This window comes from Trachemys scripta, chromosome 16 (genome assembly GCF_013100865.1).
Source record: "Trachemys scripta elegans isolate TJP31775 chromosome 16, CAS_Tse_1.0, whole genome shotgun sequence".
NCBI classification, from domain to species: Eukaryota; Metazoa; Chordata; order Testudines; family Emydidae; genus Trachemys; species Trachemys scripta.
Window position 1 is genome coordinate 6,914,695 of NC_048313.1, and position 23,710 is coordinate 6,938,404.

Here is a 23,710-nt window from a genome sequence, read left to right on the forward strand (position 1 = left end):
AAGAAAGCGGTGACCAAGACCCAGAAGAAGGGGGATAAGAAGCGCCGCAAGACCCGCAAGGAGAGTTACTCCATTTATGTCTACAAGGTGCTGAAGCAGGTTCACCCCGACACCGGCATCTCTTCCAAGGCCATGGGCATCATGAACTCCTTCGTCAATGACATCTTCGAGCGCATCGCTGGGGAGGCGTCTCGCCTGGCGCATTACAACAAGCGCTCCACCATCACCTCCCGGGAGATCCAGACCGCCGTGCGCCTGCTGCTGCCCGGGGAGCTGGCCAAACACGCCGTGTCCGAGGGCACTAAGGCGGTGACCAAGTACACCAGCTCCAAGTAAACAAGGGCTGTGCCACTCCGGGAAGCTGTTACACCTAAAACCCAAAGGCTCTTTTAAGAGCCACCCACTTTGTCAATGAGAGTTTGAGTCACTGTTTTACCAGCAGAAAGTGAAAAGCACCATTTTTAAATGAGCTTTGAATATCTAGGATAGCCCTAGTCATGTTCTTTGTTCCTTGAGCTTAATTCACAGTCAAGTACTGTGTAATCATTAAAACCCATTTAATGAGGGTTTCATAATGCTGTGAATATACTAGGTATTTTCTTGGCTATTAAGAACACGCATTGGTTAGATGGGCCAGCTCTGAACAGGAAATGCAAAACTCCTCACTTCTGGGCGACACACGTTTAGGTGAATCAACATGAAATGTCTGTGTCCTTTCTATCTCATATAGCTTGGAAGAGCTCGCGTCTTTATTCCCTTCATGCCTGAAACCCAGTGTGTTCTATGGATGGTCTTTTATAGACAAAATAAACCGAAGGGGTTTTTTATTTTAATACCAGATTTTATAGGGACAGGCTGAATAAATTATATCCTAAACCAACCTTTCTCTGCTTCTCCAGGAGGTGAGAGAGCTGTTCATTTCCCGATCTCCTCAGGTGGCTTGTTTCCCAGATGGTTTCTAAAACCGGATTTGGGGGCTCGGAGACTGGAAAGGGGGCAGCTCGTTTGCCTTTGTTACAAGGCGGGGAGGGAGAGATTTCCCGTTTGCGACCATGTGGCAGCTCCGGTCCGGGTGGGGGAACTTCAACCATATCCACCCCGAGGAAACTAGCCATCCCAGACCAGCTCTGGGCTCACCCCAACCGCGAAATCTCAGCCAGAAGGCAAATCTTTGTGATCTCAGTCTGGCCAAACCCAACTGTTCAAAAAAAACCAGGAGTCTGGCTCACCACAGATCACGAGATGGGCTTTAAAACTCATGAGATTATGTCAAAATAATAGAAAGCAGTTTGAGCCTTGCGGGTGCAGTGTGTGTGTGTGTCACATTTTGAGACTTACTAGGATAGTCAATGGCTATTAGCCAGGCTGGGCGGGGATGGTGTCCCAGCCTCTGTTTGTCAGAAGCTGGGAATGGGAGATGGACACTTGACGATTCCCTGTTCTGTTCATTCCCTCTGGGGCACCTGTCACTGGCCACTGTCGGCAGACAGGACACTGGGCTAGAGGGACCTTTGGTCTGACCCAGTCTGGCCACTCTTATGTTCCTCCACACGCCCAAAAGCTAGAAATTTATTTTTCTTTAAGAATGAAGGCTGAAATCATCCCATTATCCCCCTGACTGCAGGAGCTAGGGGAGGGGGGGGGCTTTAAGGAACACCATAATTCTCACTAGACTCGTGACAAAATGTTCATGCGAGCTGACAACACTGTGTGGCCTCTCAAAGGTGGAAATTCAGCCTCCCGCCTTGATTCCCGCAACACCCCCGAGTCTGGAGTCACCCCAAGACCAGGGCCAAAGCACCAGTAAAATGCCCGTTTGCTAATGCGCCAATAACAAAGCCTTTGAAAGCAGGAAATCGATCACCCCCTCCTCGGGAGGCACACAGAGAAAACGGGGGGGGGGGGGTCTTGTGCTTAGCACTGTGCAGTCCAGCTGGGGCCCCGGGGAGCTGACCATCAGGAGTCTCTTAGGGAAGGAAATTGGAGTGATGTTTGTTTCCAAGTGGGCAATGGGTGAATATTCAAAAGCGGGGGCTCTCCACAGCCACCGCAGTGCAGTGGGGTGCAGGGAGGGTGGCTCTAGGTGCTGGTCAGTGATAAATAAACCCCCGCGTCCCCTTACACCTTTTTGGGGTGCGTGAAGGGGATTTCGCTCCCCACCCTGATTGCAGCTTCTCACTGTGTCCCGCTCGAGCGCCAAACTCCGCTGTTTGAATTTAAAATTACCCGCGTAATGTTCTGATTGGCTGGAGGCGAAGGCCGCCGTCTCTCATTGGTGAGAGCCGGAAGCGTCCCTTTGTCGGGGCGAGGGGAGGGGGAGACGCAAGCGGTGGCGCCAGTTCTCACTCAGGTCGGACCCTGTGCTATATAAACCCCTACAGGCCGCCGTTTGTTTTACATATTGGTGGGGTTAGTGGTGTGCTTGTAGCATGTCTGGTCGCGGCAAGGGCGGGAAGGGGCTGGGCAAGGGTGGTGCTAAGAGGCACCGCAAAGTCTTGCGTGACAACATCCAGGGCATTACGAAGCCTGCGATCCGACGCTTAGCTCGCCGCGGCGGGGTGAAGCGTATCTCGGGGCTGATCTACGAAGAGACCCGCGGGGTGCTGAAGGTTTTCTTGGAGAACGTGATCCGCGATGCGGTGACCTACACTGAGCACGCCAAGCGCAAAACCGTGACCGCCATGGATGTGGTGTACGCCCTGAAACGCCAGGGGCGCACCCTGTACGGCTTCGGGGGCTGAGTCGGCTTTTAACCCCCCTAAAACATTCATTTTCCTAAGGTCCTTTTAAGGGCCACCCACGTGTGCACGGAGAGAGCTGAGTTTGCTGAGACTGGGAAGGCGAAGGGTCAAACAGGTCTGGGGTTAGTGAGGGCACAGCGGGGGCTAGTGGTGTAAGTTAAGGGCCAAGGGCCGGGCCTGCTGCTCCAAGGAGGGGCTCCGGGGTTTGTAGGTTTCTGAAGTGCAGCAACACACTTAATGCTTCATGGCTGCTGCTTCCTGGATGTCTTTCTGAGCCTGCTGTTTAATATTGGCAATTCTCTGCACTTCTTATTCACTCTGACCTTGCAAAACATTAGTCCCGTGTGTGTGTGTGTAACAGGAGGATCTTGCAATGGCGGGTGGTGTTACTTGTATAACAGATGGGGTAAGGCCAGGTGGTGCACATTAATCACCGAAGAAGTGAGGTTTTTACTCACGAAAGCTTATGCCCAAATAAATCTGTTAGTCTTTAAAGTGCCACCGGACTCCTCGTTGTTTACATTAATTACCGTTAGTCCCTCTCTCTCCCCCACCCAGTACCATTGCAATGGGGAACAATTGTTTCCACTTAGCAGGCGCTAAAGGTCTGTAGCAGCTCATTTGGTGCCACAGCAAAGGGGGATTGGACGGGCGCCTACTCCCCAGACATCCATGTTGTGCTGATTGGGATACGCCTCCCTGTTGTCATATTGTCTTCCGGGACCCGGGCCAGCCCCTAATCCTGCGGTGCCGCTGTCCCTAGCTTCGGGCGAGCTCCATGGGCCGCTGAAGCAGAGTGGCGGCCTTGCGGGTCCGTTCTTGCCTGGCCCAGGAAATTCAAACTCTGCCTCTGGTTACGTTCCTGGGGGCCCAGGAAGGCGGCTGAATGGTCTGGTGCACTGGAGGGGAGTCTGAGACACCTGGAAGAGCAGAAAGGCCTTGGCCCCCTCTTGAGCTCTAAGGTGCCACAAGTACTCTTGTTCTTTTTCCAGGCAGTACATGCTCCCCAGGGTGAGGTTTGCACAGAACAAGCCTAAAACTGGGCGCCCAAATTTTCAGTAGAAGCCAGGGGCAGGGGGCCAGGAGCCCAGACCTCCTGCATAGGTGAGTCCTGGGTTGGTGGGGGGACGGGATGGGAGGGGGGTGCCAATGGCTGATACATGAGAGCATCAAAAGTGCCCGTTGACCCATAGGGTTGTTAGCGTGTTCACAAGTCAAACCCCCATTAGACCGTGAAGCTGGCCTGGCCCTGCCCGGATTAAAAACATGACCCACGACTTCCCAGTGAAACAGAAAACTTTATTGGGGGGGGGGGAGGGAGGGGTGAAAAACTAAGTGCGGCAGGAGGAGAAATTGGGAGCCAAAAACAGGTTCCCTCCTTGGGGGTAAATCATTTCATGGGACATCAAGGAGCATTTCAACAGAGCACTTGCACATCACTGTGCCTTTCCATCGGGCACACTGCTGATTTCTAGCAAATGTTCAAGGCCCCCAGCAAAGGGTCATTTTCCACAAGTGCCTCCAGGCAGCTGGTTTGGGGGGCAGGGGACACAGTTGCAAAGACAGGGGAGGGGGAAACAAACCATTGTCCGAAAGGCATCGTCTTTGTCATTAGCAGCAGGTGAAGCAGCCCAAAAGGAACCGTGGGCGTTTGATTAGCTGCAGTACAGGTGTGAGGAACTGTCCTTTTGGGACCCGTTCACAGACCCAGGTTTGCCCCCAGCATCTTGCCCCCTGCCTCTAGAGCCCAGCCTGGCCCTGTCTTTGGATGGACCCCCCTGCAGCACTATTGTGGGAGGTCTTTGCTAGTACCGTACCCCCTACACAACCCGCTGGCTGCATTGGGGCACCGGCTGCCCCCCACATTTAAACCCCACTGCCCCCCTCTCTCATGAACACGGTCCTAAAAATCTGGCAGCAGCTGACAGCCCAGGGCTCCTAATGCAACTACCCCAGGAGGGAACAGGCTTGCAAAACTCCCGCCCCCCACACACATACAATAGAGCCAGGGTTGACAAGAAAACAGTCATGGAGCAGGGCGATGTCTCAGGGAGAGAGAAAATGAGCCGCCAAGCAGGCAGATGAGATGCAGAGACGCTCCTAGCACAAGCTGATGATTGTAGAAAATCAGGGAAGAGGGGAGGAGATTAAATAAGCAGCCCCAGGCCCTAAATACTAATATGACACCCCCAGACCAGCCCCCCTTGCCCCAAATACTGCTCCAAACCGCAGCCCTTACCCAGAACGCCCCTGACCGGCCAGCTGGGGGACCCAGTGAGGCTATGTCTACCCTACAGCTTAGGTGGGTGTAACTTAAGTCGCTCAGGGGTGCGGAAAAACCACATGCACACACCTCGGGCGACATCAGTGATACCGACCTAAGCGCCAGTGGGGACCTCCCCGAGCTTCTCCCACCGACACAGCTACCGCCGCTCATTGGGGGGTGGATTCATTAAGAGCCCTCTCCCACCGTCAGCGTCGAGCGGCTCCCGAAAATGGGCCCTGCCCTTGCCTGTTGGACAAAAGGGGTGAGCCAAAGCAAGCAAGACAGCATGCAAAGAGGCGCAAGCAAGCGAAAGACAGAGGGCATGGCGAGGAGAGGAAAAAGAAACGCGCGCAGAATTCATGTCCCCCGCAGATTTTCTTTTCCCCGCCCTGTAGAATAATCAAAATCCAAAGTGCCGCCACTCTCGCCACGGCTGGCTGCTCCAGCGGTGAGCCAGCTGCCCCTCGCTTCTGGCACCACAGCAGCCCCTGGTGGGCAAAAGGTGTCATTGCAGCGCCTCCCCAGCAGAATCGATTATTCTACGGGGCGGGGGGAAAGAAAATCTGTGGGGGACATGAATTCTGTGCTTCTGTTTCTTTTGTGAAAAAGCCAGGGGGGACGACCCTCCCACTTCTAAAAGTGTGTGTGTGGGGAGGAGATTCCCTGCCCCGCCTTCAGGTTCTAGCGGCGAGCGTGTGGCCAAGGGAGAGACAGAGAGAGAGAAAGCGAGCACGACAAGGCGAGAGAGGCGGGATGAGCAAATGGGCCGAGCAAGAACGAGCGAAGAGAAAGCGAACGAGCGGAGAAATAGAGTGAGCGAGCATGCAGCAGGCAGGTGAGCAAAGGGGCAAGCAAGAGAGGGTGCAATAGCAGAGAAAGAGAGCAAGACAGAGCAGCGGGGGGAGTAAACCGGAGCAGAGAGCGAGCAAGAGACAGCTGATGGCAAGTCAAGTCAAGAGCAAGCAGAGGCGAGAACACGCAGCAGCGAGCGAGGGAAGAGACACCAGCAAGCAGAGGAGAGCAAGCGAGCACGTGAGCAAAGGAGCCAGCGAGCGATTGACAAGCAAGCGAGAGAACAAGCGCCGTGCAGCCGGGCAAGCAAACAGAGAGCAAGAAGCCAGGCTGGCAAAGGCGTGAGCGAAAGGGGTGAGACCAGGGGGAAGTAAAAGGCGGAGCAGGGGAGAGAGCGGGAACGTGGCAGGAGAGAGCATCTAAGCATCCCGGCAAGTGCAGGGGAGAGGAAGCGAGACCAAGGCCAGGCTACATCACCCCGATCAACATGACAGGCCGATGTAAGCGCCGGTGGGGCCAGAAACGAGACAGACCGGCAGGGGGAGCAAAGGCGGGGGGAGGAGGGCAGAGCTAAGCAAGCAAGAGACAGGCTGGACGAGCAAAGGCGCGAGCAAAGAAACGTGCGTGTCGGAGCAAGCAAGCCGGCGCGGGAGAGGGACTGGAGCAGAGGGGCGTGCCAGGGGGCGAGGTTGTGTGGCCAGTGCTGGGACGAGAAGCCAGGAGAGAGCAGGGCTCAGCGAGCGAGCGAGCACCTGCAGCTGGGCGAGCGAAAGAAACAAGCGAGCGGGGGGAGAGGGGGGGCGAACGGGCCGGAGGTAAAGAGAGAGCGAGCTAGCACAAGCCGCCGGGCGAGCAAAGGGGAGAAAGACCCCGAGCCACGTCGGAGCAGACAGAGGGGTTCCTGCATCGCCCCCCTCCCTTGCCTTTGCCGGAGGATCTGTCTGTCTCACACACACAAACACACACACGCTGGAGGGCGAGGATGAGAAAGGCCACACCCTATATGCGGGGAGGGGGGATGACTGTTCTCAATGACCCCACAGGGCAGGAGGGTGTAGAGCCAGCCATGCTCTCACTTCCCAGGGTCTGAGCCTCCGGGCCCACAGAGGCAACCTCACTGTGGCAGGCGCCAGAGGGCCATGGGGCTGGGGGCAAACCCAGCCGAGATGGGGCACTGACAGAGCGACGCAACCAGGAGCCCTACACTGGGGACGGGGGTCTGTCCCGGTCGACCGTGTGGCTTTCCTGCTCCATACGACCGGGGCAGCTTGGGTGAGGGGAGACCCTGCATCTCACACACACACCCCCCATCCTGCCACAAGCCGGGTCCTTCTCCCAGGTGGCACAGGGCGGCGGGGGCTGCACCCGCCCGCAGGCACCAAGCCGGGCCTGGGCGAAGCCGCTGGGGGGTTGGCCTCGCTGTAGCCCCGGGGCCCCGCAGCCCTGCCAGGAACCAGCAGCGGGAGGGAGGGAGACACACAGCACGAGGGAGACAGAGCGTGAAAGCGAAAGGCCGGAGAGCGAAGCCGAGAGCAGAGCTTTATCACACACAAGAAAACAGGGCCAGGAGAGAGGCTTTGGCAGTTGAGTGCTTTCCCTGAGAGACTGCGCTGGGGCGAGGCCTGGCTCGGGCGCCGGGAGAAACCCTGAAATCCGCCACGGTTCAAACCTCTCGCCGCTCAACCTGCTTTCAACGCGACCCCGGCCCGGGCCAGCACATGGGACAGGCCCCCAGCCTAGTGTTTGCTAAACACAAAAGACACCGGTGCGGAGCTGAAAGCGCGCAGGACGCATGCAGGATACAGGAGCGGGGGAGAAAGCTACAGAGAAATGGAGAGAGGCGGGGTAGGGAGCCGAGAGAGACGGGCGCTAGTTGGAAAAGGAATTCAGTCAACGTCGGGTCCCTGAGCCCAGGGCGAGATGCTGGGAGATTCAGTCTCACCTTCCCTGCTTAGCGGCTGCCTGAGGCCTCTGGCCACGATCCCGGGCCCTGACCCTTGGGAACAGCCCCAGGTTTAGAATTTCCCCGGGTTTTCTTTTTCCCGTGGCAGTGGCTCTCAACCGGGGTGGGGAATGCGGAGGTCTTCCGGGCGGACATCAACTCATCTAGATAGTTGTCCAGTTTTACAACAGGTGACATAAAAAGCCCCAGCCAAATCATTCCAATTTCATACGGACAAGGCCTGGTTTGGCTGTTCGAGAGACTATATTCTCCGGTAACGTCCTGTGTGGATTCACACTGTATATAGGGTGACCGGACAGCAAGTGTGAAAAATCGGGATGGGGGTGGGGGGTAATAGGAGCCTTGGTAAGAAAAAGCCCCAAATATCGGGACTGTCCCTATAAAATTGGGACATCTGGTCACCCTAGCTGTATTAGACACGCGTTTGCTGTCATTTACTCATGCGGGCAAGCCAGGGCTAAAATTCTCAGGGAGTATTTCCCTCCCCGCAATGCCTCCCGTGCCCCCCCAAAAACTCCAGGGGGGTTGGAAAATATTGCCCAGAGCTCCGCTCCGGCCAGCAGCGGCTGAATTTAAGCCCTGGTGCGAGCACGTTCATGAGGTTGACGTCGTTTTTAAGAGGGGTGAAACATGGGGGGAGGCAAGACAGAACAGAGTCCTGAACGGGGTACGGACGTCTGGGACGGTTGGGAAAGACCAAACCCCCCTTTCCCGAGCCCCACTCGGTGACCCCTTTACGGCCCCATCCTGCCCCGGGTGGGACGCAGGCATCGGATTATTAAACACTGGCCAAATTCACCCTCATCTCCACTGCCTGGGGTGCACCAGCGCTCCCCTCTCTGCATGTACCACCCCATTGTCTCTATGGCCAGGGGACTGGAGCCAGGCAGGATCTGGGGTAACAGGACACTGGGGCCGGGTAGAGTTCCCCGGGGAGATTCTGGGTAACAGGACGCTGGGACCAGGCGGGGGGCCCCCCAGCAGATTCTGGATAACACGGTGCTGGTGCCACTTGGGGTCCCCCCCAGGGGATTCTGGGAACGGGTCTGGGGTGCTAGGACTGGGTGTCCCGACCCCTCCGGGACACTCTGTGTTGGGAGCAGGGGACTCGATGGAACGTGCCCGTCGCTATCCACACCGAGATCTCAGAGCCCACTGCCCAGGCCCCTTCCCATCATGGCCGCCGGCCCTCGGTTCCTCAGTACGGCGTGAAGCGGTTGTACCCTCCGCGGTACAGGCTGGCCTGCCGGGGCAGAGACGGCGCCGTTAGCATCAGCTGCTCGGCGGGGTGGGGCAGAAGGGGGCACCGACCGGGCATGGGTGGGGTGAGAGAGGGAGGGGGCACCGGCAGGGCAGAGTGTGTGTGGGCGGGGGCTGCCTAGCAGGGTCTGGGGGGGGTGTCTCCCAGATGGGATTGGGGTTCTGGGCAGGGTGGGGGAGGCCGCCAGGCTGGGCTTAAGGGCATGAGCGGATCTGCCCAGGCAACCGCCTTGGTCCGTGAGCAGAGCCCCGTCCCCGGAAAGGACCGGTCTGTCAGCTGGGAGCCGTGTTGAGGGAGATCTTCTGCCAGGGAGGAGCAGGGCCACCCGTGAGGCAGGAGGGGGTGAGGGGGCCGGAACGGGGTGAGACGGGGAGAAAATCGGGGAACGGGGTTCGGGGGCGGGCCCGACACGGGCCGGGGAGTCCCGCCGGCTGCTGCTCACCATGGCCCCGACACCATAGGCTGGAGTGACGGCGTGGTGGTAAGGATCCGCCGTGGTGTAGATCCGGCCGTATCTGGGGGAGCAGAGCAGAGGCCGGTGTTAGGGAGTGAACACTTTGCACGCGTGGGTGCACACACACACACAGCCAGCTGTGCGAGGAGGAGCTGGTAGCACCGGTGCCAGAACCGGCAGGGACATGCCTCCCCCCACACTTTTAAAAATGGGCCCCCCACTTTTTAACAAAAGAAACATACGCGCAGCATTCATGTCCCCGGCTGATTATTTCCCAACCCCGCAGAATAATTGATTCTCCCGGGGAGGCGCTGCCGTTACACCTTTAGCCCAGCAGGGGCTGCTGTGGTGCCAGAAGAAAGGGCAGCCGGCTCAGCGCCGGAGCAGCCCGCCGGGGACAGGAAGGGGGTGCTCTGGCCTTGGGCAGGCCCCCCCACTTCTACAGCGCCCTTGGCTGGTATTCCCCTCGCCCCGACACTTACCCGTCGGTGTACGCCGCTGCCGTTGCCGCCGCCCCAGGGGGTTGTGCCACACGGTAAGCTGCATAGCCCTGAAACAGCCAGGAACGGGCGTGAACCCCCAGACGGCCCCTGCACCCTGCACCCCCCCACCCACGATACCCTCCCAGGGCAAAGCATGGGGGGGGGGCAGCTTCCCTAATCGCTCCTGTTCCACAGTGAAGGACCAGAGCTCGGTCCGCCAGCTCATTCCCAGGGAGCGGACATCTCCGTGCGCGCTCAAGGGAGGAAAGAGGCACCGAGGGCACTAACGGGGTGTGGGGGGGGGGCGGTCTCAGGCTGTCATCCCCCCTTTTCCTCCCTCTGAGGCTGAGACAGACGGAGGGGTGGGGCAGCGCTCACAGGGCAGGAGAGAAACGCTTTGACCCCCCACACCTCCTCCTGCAGATTCCCAAACCCCAGCCCCATACGCTGGCACAACCCTCCCCCGCAGCTCCCCGGAGTGTGGGGCAGGGATTCAGGAGCCCGGGATGCTCCCGCAGCAGCCCAGAGAGACAGGGACCCAGCGGGTGGGGGAGACGTGCCAGGCACTGGTGTAGCCCAGATATACCCCCCACACACACACACACACACATACACACACACAACACGGCCACCAGAGCGCCAGAGACTTACATAGACATCGGTGCCGTACAGCCCATCCGGGTACACCACACTGTGGGGAAAGGAGAAGCGTCAGCTCTGGCCGTAAGCCCCCCACCAGCACTGACACACACACCCCGCCCCATCCATGTCCCTGCCCCAGATCCAGCTCCTTCGGCCGTGGGGTGCACAGAAAATGCCCCTCCAAAAGCGGCCAGAGTTTTATTCCGATGTCCCCTCCGCCCTCCCGACCACCAGAATCAACGCCCACCCCCCCACACTGGTTCCCGCCCGCCGCGGGCTCACCTCCCGTAGGCAGGGACGGGCGACGGGGCAGGAGCTGCCCGGATCGGGCTGTAGATGGCTCGGCCACGGCCCCGCAGGCCCCCGCGATAGGCCAGCGCCGCCGGGGCCACCATCGGGTAGGGGATGGTGGCCACTGAGGACAGAGCAGACGGTCAGCACCACAGCGTGTGAGTGTGGGCGAGGGGATATAAGGGGAGAATGGGGGATGGGAAAGGGACGGGGCATGGGCAGTGGGTATAATAGGCCAGGGGAGGGTTGGGGCCCCACCCACGCTCTGCCCTGAGCCCCTACCCTTGCTCCCCTCTCCCCCAAAATTGGCGGGGGCTCAGGGGTCGGGCTGGTGCTCGGGCCAGCCACCAGCTGTGGTGGGGGGTGGAGGGGGCTCAGGGCTCCGGCCAGGGGTGGGTGGGATGTAGGGGCGGGGCTTCAGGCTTAAAGGGGGAGACCGGGGGGGCTAGCGTCCCTGAAAGGGGGATTCACCCGCCGCCCGTGATGGGGGGTGATGGCGAAGCAGGAGACATGGTGGGGGCAGGAACAGGAGAAGATCCTTGTGGGGCCGGACGGGAGAGGGAGATGGAGATGCGGGCAGGGGGGACAGGCCTGGGGAGACACAACGGCAGGAGGGAGGGAGGAAAAGTCCCACCTGTGTAGAGGTCGGGGGCGTAGACAGTGCCAACCAAGGGGTTGATCTTCCAACCTAGCCACCGAGAGAGAAGGGGGAGCATCAGACCGGACGGGGGGGGGGGTCCCAGCCCCNCCCCCCCCTCACTTTGGAGGTCTGCCCCCCAGCCCCAGCCACTTCGAGAGGGTTGTTTTGCCTCCATTGGCTGGGACCCCCTGAAGGCAGCTCCCTGGCCGAAGTGTGTACGCTTCCCCCTCTCACCGGGGGGGGGGGCATCGAGAGAGAAGAGACCCCCAGCCTAGGCAGACCCTCTCCTCCACCCCCTCTCTGCTGGCCCCATGGGGAATGGAGCATTTTCCGCCGCAGGCCTCCACGTGCGAGGGCGGCTGTGGGCACACGCATCTCGGTGCTGGGGGGAGGGGGTTGGTGCCAAGGGAGGTAGGTGTGAGGGTGGGCGTGCGAGCTGGTGCATGTGAGGCTGTGAAGGTGGGCATGCGAGCTGCTGCATGCGAGGGTGGGCGTGCGAGCTGGTGCGTGTGAGGGTGAGCGTGTGAGTTGGTGCATGTGAGGGTGGGCATGCGAGCCAGTGCATTCCCTCCTGCCCCTGTCCTCCCCCCTTCACTCCCCGCCAGCTCTCGGAGAGACGCTTGTAAACACCTTTATGGATTTTATTAAAATAGGAAACTCGGACGAGACCCAGAAATGGTTGGGATCACAGGCTCCGGGGGAGGGGAGCAGGAGTGCACCCCCCGCAAACCCCCCCCTTCCCGGCTCCCCCCCTCCCAAACCCCGCCCCTCCCCAGATTATTACAAATTAAAAAATACCTCTGCTCTGCGTTTCGCGCGGGGAGCAAGGGCTGGGGTGCCCGGAGTCACATAGTCATTAAAAAACCCCACAGCCTGCACCAGCCATGGCCCCATGGCTGAAAATAGACTCTCGACCGAAACAGCCGCTACCACAAAATAATATTTCGTCATCCCCCCCTCCCCCACCACCTCTTTCTCTGGGTGCTGGGTTTTTTTCCACCCCACCCCACCCCCCGTTTAATCCCACAACCACCACAAAAAAAAAAAAATTATTCCAGGGTTGGTTGGTTGGTTTCCTTTTTTTCCCCTTTTAGTAACCCAGCACCCCAGGCGGGGCCGCCGGGAATGCCCAGTGGTATCAAAAGAGTTTCAAGTTTCGGGGAGCGGGGCCGGGGGTGGGAGCACGCAACTTCCCGGTCTTTGATTGGAGCAGGAGGGGGGGTGAGGGGAGAAACGGAGACATCTCGGTCAACTGGGGTACTGAGAAAACTGCCAAAATAAAGCCAACGTCAAAGGGTAAACCAGAGAGAGGTGGAAATCTCAGGGCAGGGGAGGGACAGACAGGTAGGGAGGGGGACAGGAATGGGGCAGGGGGGGACACAGAGGCAGTTGGGGTGGGAGCCAGGAATTGGGGGTGGGTGGGGACATGGCGTCCAACGGGAGCCGATCCGTCGCGGGCGGGTTAGGGGGGTCTCTCTCCCCGGAGGCATTTCCCCGCTCCCCCTCCCGTGGCGGGGGGCGGGCGGGCGGGTGGGCCGCATGGTCGGGGCGGGCGGAGGGGGGGAAGGCAGGCCGCGAGGGGCGTCCCCGTCCTCAGATCTGCGTCTCCTGCACGTTCTCCTTTGAGCTGCTCTTGAAAAGCAGAGGTTCGTGGATAGAGTTCAGGAGCGGGTTCTTGGCGCAGGCCAGGGCCCCCGCGTTGTTGTTGTAGTGGGCCTTGAAGGCCGCGTAGTGGTTGAGGTGGTCGTGCTCCAGGGCCGGCAGGGCCAGGTGGCTGTCGCCGGGGGCGCCGGCCGCGGCCGGCAGCTCGTCCTCCACGTTGATGATCTCGATGGTGCGGGTGGGGCCGTGGTGCTTGTGAAACTGGTGCTGCTTGCGCAGCTTGTAGAAGACGATCAGCATGACGGCCGCCATGAAGGTGATGGCCACGAAGCAGCCGATGATGATCTTGGTGGTCTTCATCACGTCGTCCAGGTCCTTCATGCCGCCCTCGGCCGCGTCGGTGATGGGCACGGTGTAGGGCTTCTCCGTGGAGCGGGTGGAGCGGGGCGTCAAGGAGGTGGTGGAGTAGGTCACGTCCCAGCCCACGGCGGGCGTGGGGCCCGGCTCCTTCTTGGTGGGCAGCGCGTCCTCCTGGGCCGTCTCCAGCGTCTCCACGGTGACGGTGGTGAAGTAGGTGTAGCCGGTGGCGGCCGGGTCCACGGCCGAGACGTTGAGGGTGGCCGACGCCGTGGTGTTGCCGGCCGAGTTGGTCACCATGCAGGTGTACTGCCCCGTGTCCTGCACCGTCACGTTGGTGAAGTTGAGCGTGCCGTCGTGCAAGACGGAAATCCGCACCCGGTACGAGCCGTGCGTCATCAGCGTCCCGTTGGGCGTCAGCCAGTTGACCGAGGTCATGGAGGTGCCCGTCCGGCACTTCAGCTCCGCCGCCATCCCCTCCGTCACGTTGAGGTCGGTGGGCGGCTCCACGATGACCGGCGCGTAGCAGGTGAAGTGGCTCTGGTCCAGCTCGCCGATGTAACGCCCCTTGAGGTTGGCCGGGGCGTGGCAGCGGGCGCAGCAGGTGGTGTTGTTGGGCACCGTCTCCTTCAGCCACCAGCTGAGCCAGAGGACGTCACAGTTGCAATGCCAGGGGTTGTGGTTGAGGTGCACCCGCTCCAGCCGGTGCAAGGGGGTGAAGAGGTCGTGGGGCAGCGACATGAGGTTGTTGTGGGACAGGTTCAGCTCCTCCAGCGACTTCAGGTCGTCGAAGGCGTTGCGCTCGATGGTGGACACCTGGGCGTGCATCAGCCACAACTTGCGCAAGCTGGTGAGGCCCTGGAAGGAGCCGGGGCGGATCATGTCCAGCCGGTTGCCCGACAGCTCCAGCTCCTCCAGCCGCACCAGCGCCGTCAGGTTGGGGATGTCCTTGAGGTTGCACATGCCCAGGTTCAGGTACCGCAGGTTCACCAGCCCTTCGAAGGCCGCCTCGGAGATATACTCCAGCTTCTTGAGCTCGCCCAGGTCCAGGCGGCGCAGGGAGGGCACCCGATTGAAGGCGTAGGACGGGATGCTCTCGATGGGGTTGTTCCGCAGCCAGAGCTCCCGCAGCTTGGAGAGGTACTCGAAGGCCTGGGTGGGCACCGTGGCCAGGCGGTTGTCGAAGAGCTCCAGCGTGTTGAGGTTGGGCAGGCCGTTGAAGGCGCCCACCTCGATCTTGCGGATCAAGTTCTTGCTCAGCTGCAGGATCTCCAGGTGCCGCAGGTGCTTGAAGGTGTCGGTCTTGATGAGTTGGATGTTGTTCTCCTGCAGGTTGAGGTACCGCGTGTTGATGGAGATGCTCTCCGGCACCTCCACCAGCTCCCGGCGCGTGCAGATCACCCGGCTGGCCTGGTTGCTGCAGGAGCAGGCGGCCGGGCAGGAAGTGGGCGAAGCTCCGGCCCACGCCAGCGAGGGCAGCCAAAACCCCAGCAGCAGGACCGGCTTCCAGAACATCCTAGAGGGACGGGGAGGTGGCGGCCCCCTCCGGGAGCAGCAACGGGGGGCAGCCATGTCCAACGTTCATGCTTTAATGGGCAAAACCTCCTCTGGGCAGGCTGTCGAATACCTAGAGACTGGAGACACAACGGAAGAGAGAGACTCGTTAGCGTCAGCCCTGCACCTCGGGGCCTGACCCCAGGAGGAGAGAGACCAGGTAGCATGGTCCCTGCCCCACGGGGCCCTGGTTGAATTTCTCCCTCCATCATATATGCCCTGTGGAGCCCAGGCCGGTCGTTTTGTGCCCCAGTTTCTACTTGAAGTGCAGGGACCGTGCTGGGTTCTGGGGCTGTGAGGGGGGGATACATGAAAGGCCCAGATATTCTGGCAACAGGATCACATAAGGGGCAGGTTATAGTTATCCTGAGATGTGGGGTGAGGGCCGTACCACGCCCCACAATGGCCCAATGACCTTTCCCCCACTCTCGCCACAATGTTGAGGTCAATATCTCAACAGGAACCACAATTCCCTTGGGGGTAAAATCGCCTGCAACAATATTTCCTCCCTCCACCATCCCCTTTTAAAAAAAAAAAACCACAAAATTTCCCACCGCAAACAGTTTGCAAAGGCCCCAAACCCCCCCCCCCCCCCCCAAATCCTTACAGAAACCTGAACACACACACCCCAAAATGACAGGTTTCAGAGTAACAGCCGTGTTAGTCTGTATCCGCAAAAAGAAGAACAGGAGTACTTGTGGCACCTTAGAGACTAACAAATTTATTAGAGCATAAGCTTTCGTGGACTACAGCCCACTTCTTCGGATGCATACCCCAAAATGTGGTTTTTGGAATCCCGTTTCTTGGTTCCGCATTTTAAAAAATGGAAAATTTTCGATGGAAATAGGAGGAAACCAAACCTCAAATGTTTTGAATTTCCCACAACGAGTAACTGGCCCGTCGTGGGCAGCTGTGTCGCACGGAGGAACCAGGAGTCCAACGGGGGATAATCCAACGCCCATGACGGTCACGTCCCAAGCTGGAAAACGCCTGGTTTACCCCCTAGAACCAGGGCATCGTCCCTCTTCAAACCCTCAGCGCTAACTGGTTTGCCTCTGAATATCCCCGCGATTCTTGCTGAATTCTTGGCTTCAAATGCCTCCAGCCCCACAGACGACCCATAGCTTCATAGTGTTTAAAGCCAGAAGAAATCGTCCAACCATCCAGGAGGTCTTGGATATCACAGGCCATGAAATCTCACCCGGTTCCCCCACTACTGAGCCCAAAGTCTTGACCTGCGGTTCTCAAACGGTGGGTCGTGACTCCGTTTTGAGCAGGGGGGCTGACGCCCCGAGCCCCCAGCTGAGTGAGACCAAAGCAACTCACTCCTCAAGGGACTACACTATTGTGCACCCCGTCTCCTTCTCTCGCCCTCCCCAGCCCCTCCTGAGATACAGACACTACACACAGGGGGTAACAACCTACCATACCAACCAGACCAACACACGGTAGAGCAGCAACCCTTCAGTAACAACCGGCTCTGCACAGGGCATATCGCAACAATGCTACGGGAACAACTACCCCAACACACAGTGTATGTATACCAGCAACTCGACATTAACCACCATCCCCACACCCAGCACACAGCAACACCCCCCACGGGAACAATCGCGCTTACGCAGGAGGTCTAGTAACACCCCAATATTAACACCCGTCCCCAGGCAGGATGTAAAGTAACAACCGTGGAGTAAAAATCATCCCCACACACACAGTAGACCATCGACCCTGAGACTTCCCCCAGCGACACACCATAACCAACCGTACACACACACACACACACTAGCAACATCTTACATTAACAACCATCCCCACAAACAGCGTTTAGCAACAATCCTACATTAACAACCATCACTGCAGTATGTAGCAACACCTCTACAGCAGCACACACACACACACACACACAGTGTGTAGTGCCACCCCTACATTAACAACCAGCCGCACCCAGTGCATATCGACTTCTTAGCAATATAAGCAATATAAGCATATCGACTTCTTCTATATACTGGGTTATAGGAACAATCTGACCTTAAATACCATCGGGGTGGGGGGTAGCAACATTCCTACAATATCAGCCGTTCCCACAGATATTGCATAGAAGCAACCACACGTTAACCACCACCACACCCACAGTGTGGAGCAGCAACCCGACATTAATAACTATCCTCACACACAGGGGATAGCAACATCTGTCCCATAGCAACCCTCCCCACATGGACTGCAGAGAAACAACCCTACACTACCTACCAGCCCCACACACAGTGTTTAGCAACAGCTCTACAGTAACACACATTTGCACACACAGTACAACCACCCAACAGTAACAACCATACACCCACAGTGTACAGCAGCAAACCTACATGAACAACCAACCTCACATGCCACATGGTAGCAACCCTACCTTAACAGCCGTCTCCACACACAATGTGTCGCAACAACCCTCCATCAACCAATACGCTACAGGTGTCAATGGTGCAACAGCCACACAATAACAACCACCCCACATACACATCATCAAGCAACAGTCTTGCAGTAACAACCTTCCCCACGCAGTGTGTAGACCAACCATTGTTCATGAACAAACCTCTTCACACACCGCACATAGCTACAATCCTATATCACAGCCACTAGTTGACACTGTTTATTGCAACACGCTTCCAAGAATAACGGTCCCCACAGTGCATTGTAGCAACTCCTATATAAACAACCATCCACACTCTGTGTACAGTGACTATTTTAATTAACAACCCATTGCACACAGTGTATGGCAGCAATCGGACAGAAACAGCCCTCTCCACGGTGTACTGCAACAACCCTGTACATACGGAGCACAGTCGACACACACAGTGCAGATCAACCTCCCGACCATAACAACCGTCTGCACACACGGTGTAGCGTAGAAAACGTACACTAATAACTATTCACGCACACACGGCATGTAGCAACCAGCCGACATTAACAACTGGTCTCATAGTGTTAAGCAACCACCCACCATCAAAAACCATCCCCACACACAGTGTATAGCGACCACTCTGCAATAACCACTGTCACTAGAGAATTTAATAACCGCACATTAAAAACCATCACCGCACACAGAATATAGCACCAACCTGACATTAACAACCATGTACACACACACTATATATAGCAGGCTGTATAGGGCCCATCATCCACACCCACAGCATTAGCCGCTGTTGACACATACCGTTTATTACAACTGTACCCACACACCATCTATAGCAGCAACCCTAGAGTAACAACCATCCACAAAGTGAACATGAGAACAGCCAGACCTTTGGGTCAGACCAAAGGTCCATCTAGCCCAGTATCCTGTCTTCCGACAGTGGCCAATGCCAGGTGCCCCAGAGGGGATGAACAGAACAGGGAATCATCAAGTGATCCATCCCCTGTCGCTCATTCCCAGCTTCTGACAATCAGAGGCTGGGGACACCATCCCTCCCATCCTGGCTAATAGCCATTGATGGACCTATCCTCCATGAATGTATCTAGTCCTTTTTTTAACCCTGTTATAGTCCTGGCCTTCACAACATCCTTTGGCAAGGAGTTCCACAGGTTGTCAGTGCGTTGTGTAAAGAAATACTTCCCTTTGTTTGTGTTAAACCTGCTGCCCGTTCATTTCATTGGGTGACCCCTAGTTCTTGTGTTCTGAGAAGGAGTAAATAACACGTCCTGATTTACTTTCTCCAAACCAGTCATGATTTTATAGACCTCTACCATACTGCCCCCCCCCCGCCAGTTGTCTCTTTTCCAAGCTGAAAAGTCTCAGTCTTATTCATTTCCCCTCATACGGCCGTCGTTCCATCCCCTTCATCATGTAGAGCAAAAACCTTACCATAAAAGAGGTGCAGACACGCGGAGGCTGGGCACCAGGTTTGGTTAATTTTTGGTGGTGCTCAGAACGGGTCCAAGCAGAGCTGTCCCGTCCATCGGACGGAACGGGGCAACCGCCCCAGGCCCCGCGCTTTAGGGGGATGTGGGGTCCAGGGCGGCCTGGGGGCTTAGCGGGGGGCCTAGCACCAGCAGCAGCGAGCGAGCTGGCCCCATCCCAGCCCTGCTCTGCCCTCTCCCCGCCCCCACTTCCGCCCCGAGTGACACCGGGAGCTGGCGGGGCAGGCTGGGGCCGGGTCGCTCGCTCGCTGCTACCAGCGCCAGGCCCCCCGCTAACCCCCCAGGCCAGAAGGGACCCGCTAGATCATCTCCTCCAGGGCCCGTTCCAGGCACCAGCAAACCAAGCATGTGCTAGGGGCGGCACGTTTTCAGGGGCGGCATTCCGGCCATCGATTTTTTGGGGGGGGGGGGTTGTTTTTTTTTGCTTGGGGCGGCAAAAGCCTAGAGCCGGCCCTGGCAGCAGCAGCGTGGGGGGGGCGCCCTGGGGCCGCTGCGGGTCGTGTCGGGAAGCCGCGCCTGCACCTTATGGCCAGGTTCGGATGGGCTCCAAGCACGGGACACTCGGGACACACAGGGCACACGGAGCCGCCTGCAGGGGCCGCAGGGCGGTCGCCCCCCAGTGCCACAGCCGGGGCTGGGCGAAGCGGTCCGAGCCGCCCAGGGACTGCGGCAGGGCGGCCAGGAGCAGCAGCAGCAGCGGGGCCATAGAGGGCGGGGCGCTGCCGTGTGGGGCCCGTGTCCCGCTCTCCGGGGCTCCGCTCCCTATGGGGCTGCCCTGCTCCGGCTCTCAGCCCCCTGCCAGGCGGTCCCCCGGCTCTGTCCTCCCGGGTCCCGGACGGTCCTGGAGGCAGGAGCCCCGGCTGGAGGGACCCTGGGCTGAGGCGCGGCCTGGGAGCCCCGCTGCTTACTCCAACCCTGCCAGCGCCGGACCGACTGGAGGCGAGGAGGGAGCTCAGGGCTGGGGCGGGAGGGGTGTGGGGGGGGGAGCCCAGGGCTAAGGTGGGGGGCAGCCAAAAATGTTCGGGCAGCAAAAAACCACCCCAAGAGCCAGCCCTGGGCTCCTCTGACCTCCTGTCCCACCTCACAGGCCCCGCACGCTAAACCCAGCGACCGACACGAGACCCGGGTGGTCTCCCAGGTCACAGGTGACCAGGCTGTGATGCGCCACAGCAGAGAAGTGGGGACCGAGGTGAACCAGTATCCGAGGCAGCGAGCCCCAGATACTCCTGCCACGTGACCCGCACCCATACCCTGCAGGGGAAGGCGAAAAGGCCCCAAGGTCACTCCCAGTCTGACCCGGGGAGGGCAGGGGGGTGAGTTAGACCCTGCATGCCAGCAAGACCCACCCGAAAGGGAGAACGCTCTGGACCATCCCGCCCAGCATCCCACCTCCAGCCATGGGCATCCCTGAGGTTTCAGAGGAAGGAGATTTAAAAAAAAAAAACCAGTTACCCCTCTTCCCCACCCCCACTGCCTCAGGAGGAAACTGAGGCAGCGGAGGGGCGGGGGCGGGGGGGGGGGGCTGACACTGGATGAAGAGACCCTGCCCCGGACACAGTTCCAGGGCAGCGTCTCCCTCTGTCCCATTGCAGGTTTCAGACCCTGCATCTTCACCGCTTACGATCCCCCGCCCGCGGAGATCAGGCCCAGGGCTACCCCCACCCGCCGGTACCGAAGCTGCTGACCCAGCGGGTCTGACTGGGACTGGCCCCCGCGGTTCTCCCCTCCGTGCCCACCGGGACAGCCTGCTCCAACCAGAGCCCGGGCTACCCAGAGCCTCCCCACCCCGCCGGTCCAGCTCCGTCGGCCCCACCAGTGGTGTCCGTGCGTCCGTCTGTTCCCCCCTCCCCGCCCCCAACCTCTGGACACACAGAGGGCCCTTTGAACGGGTTATCCGTGGGGGTCATGGCCTCGCCAAGGCCAGCCAGGCCGGAAGGCAGGGTCCTCCCAGCGGTTCACCCACCCGCCCCCAAAGCCTGTTCCCTGCCCCACCCCAGCCCCGGACATTTAACCGGCTATAACCACCCAGCCACCACTCGCCGGCTCCAGCCGCCCAGCGACCTGCGCCGCTATCAGACCACCTAGCAAAACGCCCCGCTATTTAACCCGAAATCAAGCACCCCCCAAAACTACGCCCGCAGCAGCCCCCCGCCGGCAGCCACTGCAGCGAACAGAGCACAGGTGGGATGAGCGACTGTTTCACACCGCAGTCCATCGACACCCAGGAGCCCCACGGCGGTTAGCGGCGGGCCGTAGCTTCGCTCGCTGCGCTGCCTGTTGACAGGGTCTGGAAGCCGTTTCCTCCCCGCTCGCCAGACCCAGGTTCTCCGAGAATACCGAACGGGAGGTGGGAGACTTTTCCGTGTCGCCCCCAGGATTCGCATCCAAAGCCAAGGGGGCGATTCTTCCTCTTTGCCAAAGAGTGGGGGGAGGAGACCAAGGAAAAGCCCCATTCCTCTGGGGAAAAAATCCCAACTTTTTAAAAAGGGGAGCTTCAAAACTGAATGGAAAAACTTTGCATGTCGTTTGCCCCCTTCTCCATTGGCGAAAACAATGGAGGGAAACAACATGAAAAGTTTTCCTTTTGTTCTCCTTTTTGTTTGAAGTGGCCCCCGCTCTTTTTAAAAAAGTTTTGATTCAAAGGGGATCTTGTTAGACCCCTCCTCCAAAAAAAAATCTCCCCCGTCTGAGTCGAAATATTTTCCTTCCTTCTTTGACAACAAAGGGGGGAAAAAACGTCTGGAGGGAAAAATGAATTTTCTTTGTTGACAATTGTTTTTTTTTCCCCAGCAGCCCCTTGGATAGCCGTCAGCCCCTGTCACCATTATCGGCTCAGATCACCGTGTCTGGTTCGATTCCCATTACATCCTCCTCCTCACCCCCGACCCGCTCCATTTTCAGCCCTTTTCAGCCCCTGGTCGCCACCAGAGCCAGAGGGACCGTTAGCTCAATCTAGTCTGATCCCCGCTGCATAACACAAGCCGGACAGTCCCACCCAGTTACCCCTGTCCCGAGCCCAACGACTTCCTGAGAGGCCCCAAGTCTGGAGCTGAAGACGCCAAGAACCGGAGAATCCTTAACAAGCTCCCAGCCAAAGCTGCGACTTTAAACCCATTTCGTTCAGCCGCTGCCAACCCTGGGCGGACGCCGCTTAATCCAATTGAAACCCGGCTTAGCCGTATCGATTTAATCCGATTTCTGCCAAGCCCGGTTGAGCCGGGTTTAAGGGATCTCGAAGCAGCCGCACATTTCGCCGGGGGCTTTGCCGGCCCGCCCCGCCCGCGCCGCTTTGCCGCACAGCCCGCCGGCGTTAGAGGCGGCATCCTCGCGGTTTCAAGCTCAGGGGAGAGCGACGCCACGTGTGTATGAACGCAACCCAGATCCACCCGCAGCACCCGCCGCTGCTTCCCTCAAATTGGCTCAGAGCTGAAATCTGTGCGTGGCCGACGCGCCGCTCAATCTCCAGCGGTCAGCTGGCGCAAGGCGGGCGCTCTGACAGCTCCCACGCAGTATCCGGTGCTCTTCCCGCCCAGCCCCGGGCTCCATATCCTTAGAGAGGCCCAGAGCCCAGAAGGAACCATTAGATTATCGAACCTCCTGTACATCTCAGGCCATAAAATTCCTCCCATCTTCCACGTCGCTCCGAGAAGGAGGGGTCCATCAATCCCCGTGGGAATTCAGTCCAGCAGTGAATCGCCCCCCTCCCCCCCGTTCAAAATTGCACCCAATTATATATATATATATATATAAATCTCGTGACGCCATCACCAATGCGAGCTACCTCACCACCACGAACCAGATTCACATCGGTTTGCGAGCCCACACTCAAACCGGGGTCAGTAGCCACTGAGGCAAGGTGGGGATAGAGGGTTGGGGGTCCCCCTGGAAGGGGAGACCCACATTGTGGGGTATTGCTGGGGGCAGCACCCCAGGGTAAGAGGCACCGAGGTCCAGGAGGGACGCAATGACCTGAGGCAGGCGAGACACCGGACAGCAGAGGGCGCTCCGAAGCTGGTGAAGAGCTAATTCCCAAGACGACCAGCAGGAGGCGCCGCGGCGGTGAGTCTCACTTCGCTACAGCAAGACAAATCAGCTTCCTGACAGGGGGACGGTGGTCTGGAAAGGCTGAGAACCGCTGTGCTGTGCTCATAGAAAGAGTTAAATAATAACAGTAAGGTAGAGAAACTGCAAACTTTAGCGCTATGAGCCCTTCATGTTGACATTGGCAAGCAAACAGCTACATTAAAAAAAAGTTAAGGTTGCAAAATCAAGCGCTGCAAAGTTAGGGGCTGCCAGCATGAAGGTGAGTACCCTTAACTCTGACCCCCGGCGCGTCTGCATGATCATACAGTCAGTAATGCCACGGCCATGTGCAGGGCCGGCGCACCCATTAGGCGACCTAGGCGGTTGCCTAGGGCGCTACAATTTGAGGGGTGGCAACCACGGCGGTATTTCGGTGGCGGGACCTTCCGCCGCCTCTGTGGGGGGCGGCATTTCGGGGCGGGACCTTCTGCCGCCTAGGGCGGCAGAAAAGCTGGCGGCGCACCTGGCCACGTGCCATATTTTCCACAAGACCCCTGCCCAATTCAGGGCACAGGACAGAGGCCTCGCAGAATGAGCAGTTATTTAATAGCTCTTTGCAGCCGCATTTCTCAAGACCGGATTTACCACACACCATTCCGATCCCATGCTGAGGACAGAATTATTCAGGTTTTTCAACGGCCTTCACCGCGCCCATCTCAGAGCGCTCTACAAGCAC

The 23,710-nt window shown here is 58.7% G+C and overlaps 3 protein-coding genes across 3 annotated transcripts in view; 1 reads left to right on the plus strand and 2 right to left on the minus strand.

Moving 5' to 3' along the window:
* Positions 1–2,858, plus strand: part of LOC117888956 — a 30,126-nt gene extending 27,268 nt beyond the window's left edge. Inside the window, exons 5-6 of the mRNA XM_034792754.1 lie at positions 4–332; positions 2,429–2,858. Coding sequence (XP_034648645.1) covers positions 4–332; positions 2,429–2,741 — 642 coding nt within the window. The 3' untranslated portion in view covers positions 2,742–2,858. The remainder of the gene's footprint in view (positions 1–3; positions 333–2,428) is intronic.
* A 1,189-nt stretch (positions 2,859–4,047) lies between these two features.
* LOC117888389 (RNA binding protein fox-1 homolog 1-like) lies at positions 4,048–11,630 on the minus strand. Its single transcript, XM_034791717.1, has 6 exons — positions 11,527–11,630; positions 10,884–11,016; positions 10,611–10,650; positions 9,960–10,027; positions 9,466–9,538; positions 4,048–9,005 (listed from the first exon to the last, which is right to left on the minus strand). Exons 1-6 carry the CDS (start codon positions 11,606–11,608, stop codon positions 8,961–8,963), a joined length of 441 nt encoding a protein of 146 aa, XP_034647608.1. The 5' UTR covers positions 11,609–11,630; the 3' UTR covers positions 4,048–8,960.
* A 1,440-nt stretch (positions 11,631–13,070) lies between these two features.
* Positions 13,071–15,122, minus strand: LRRC4B (leucine rich repeat containing 4B). Its single transcript, XM_034791715.1, has one exon. It carries the CDS (start codon positions 15,061–15,063, stop codon positions 13,126–13,128), a length of 1,938 nt encoding a protein of 645 aa, XP_034647606.1. The 5' UTR covers positions 15,064–15,122; the 3' UTR covers positions 13,071–13,125.
* Between the last annotated feature and the right edge of the window lie 8,588 nt (positions 15,123–23,710).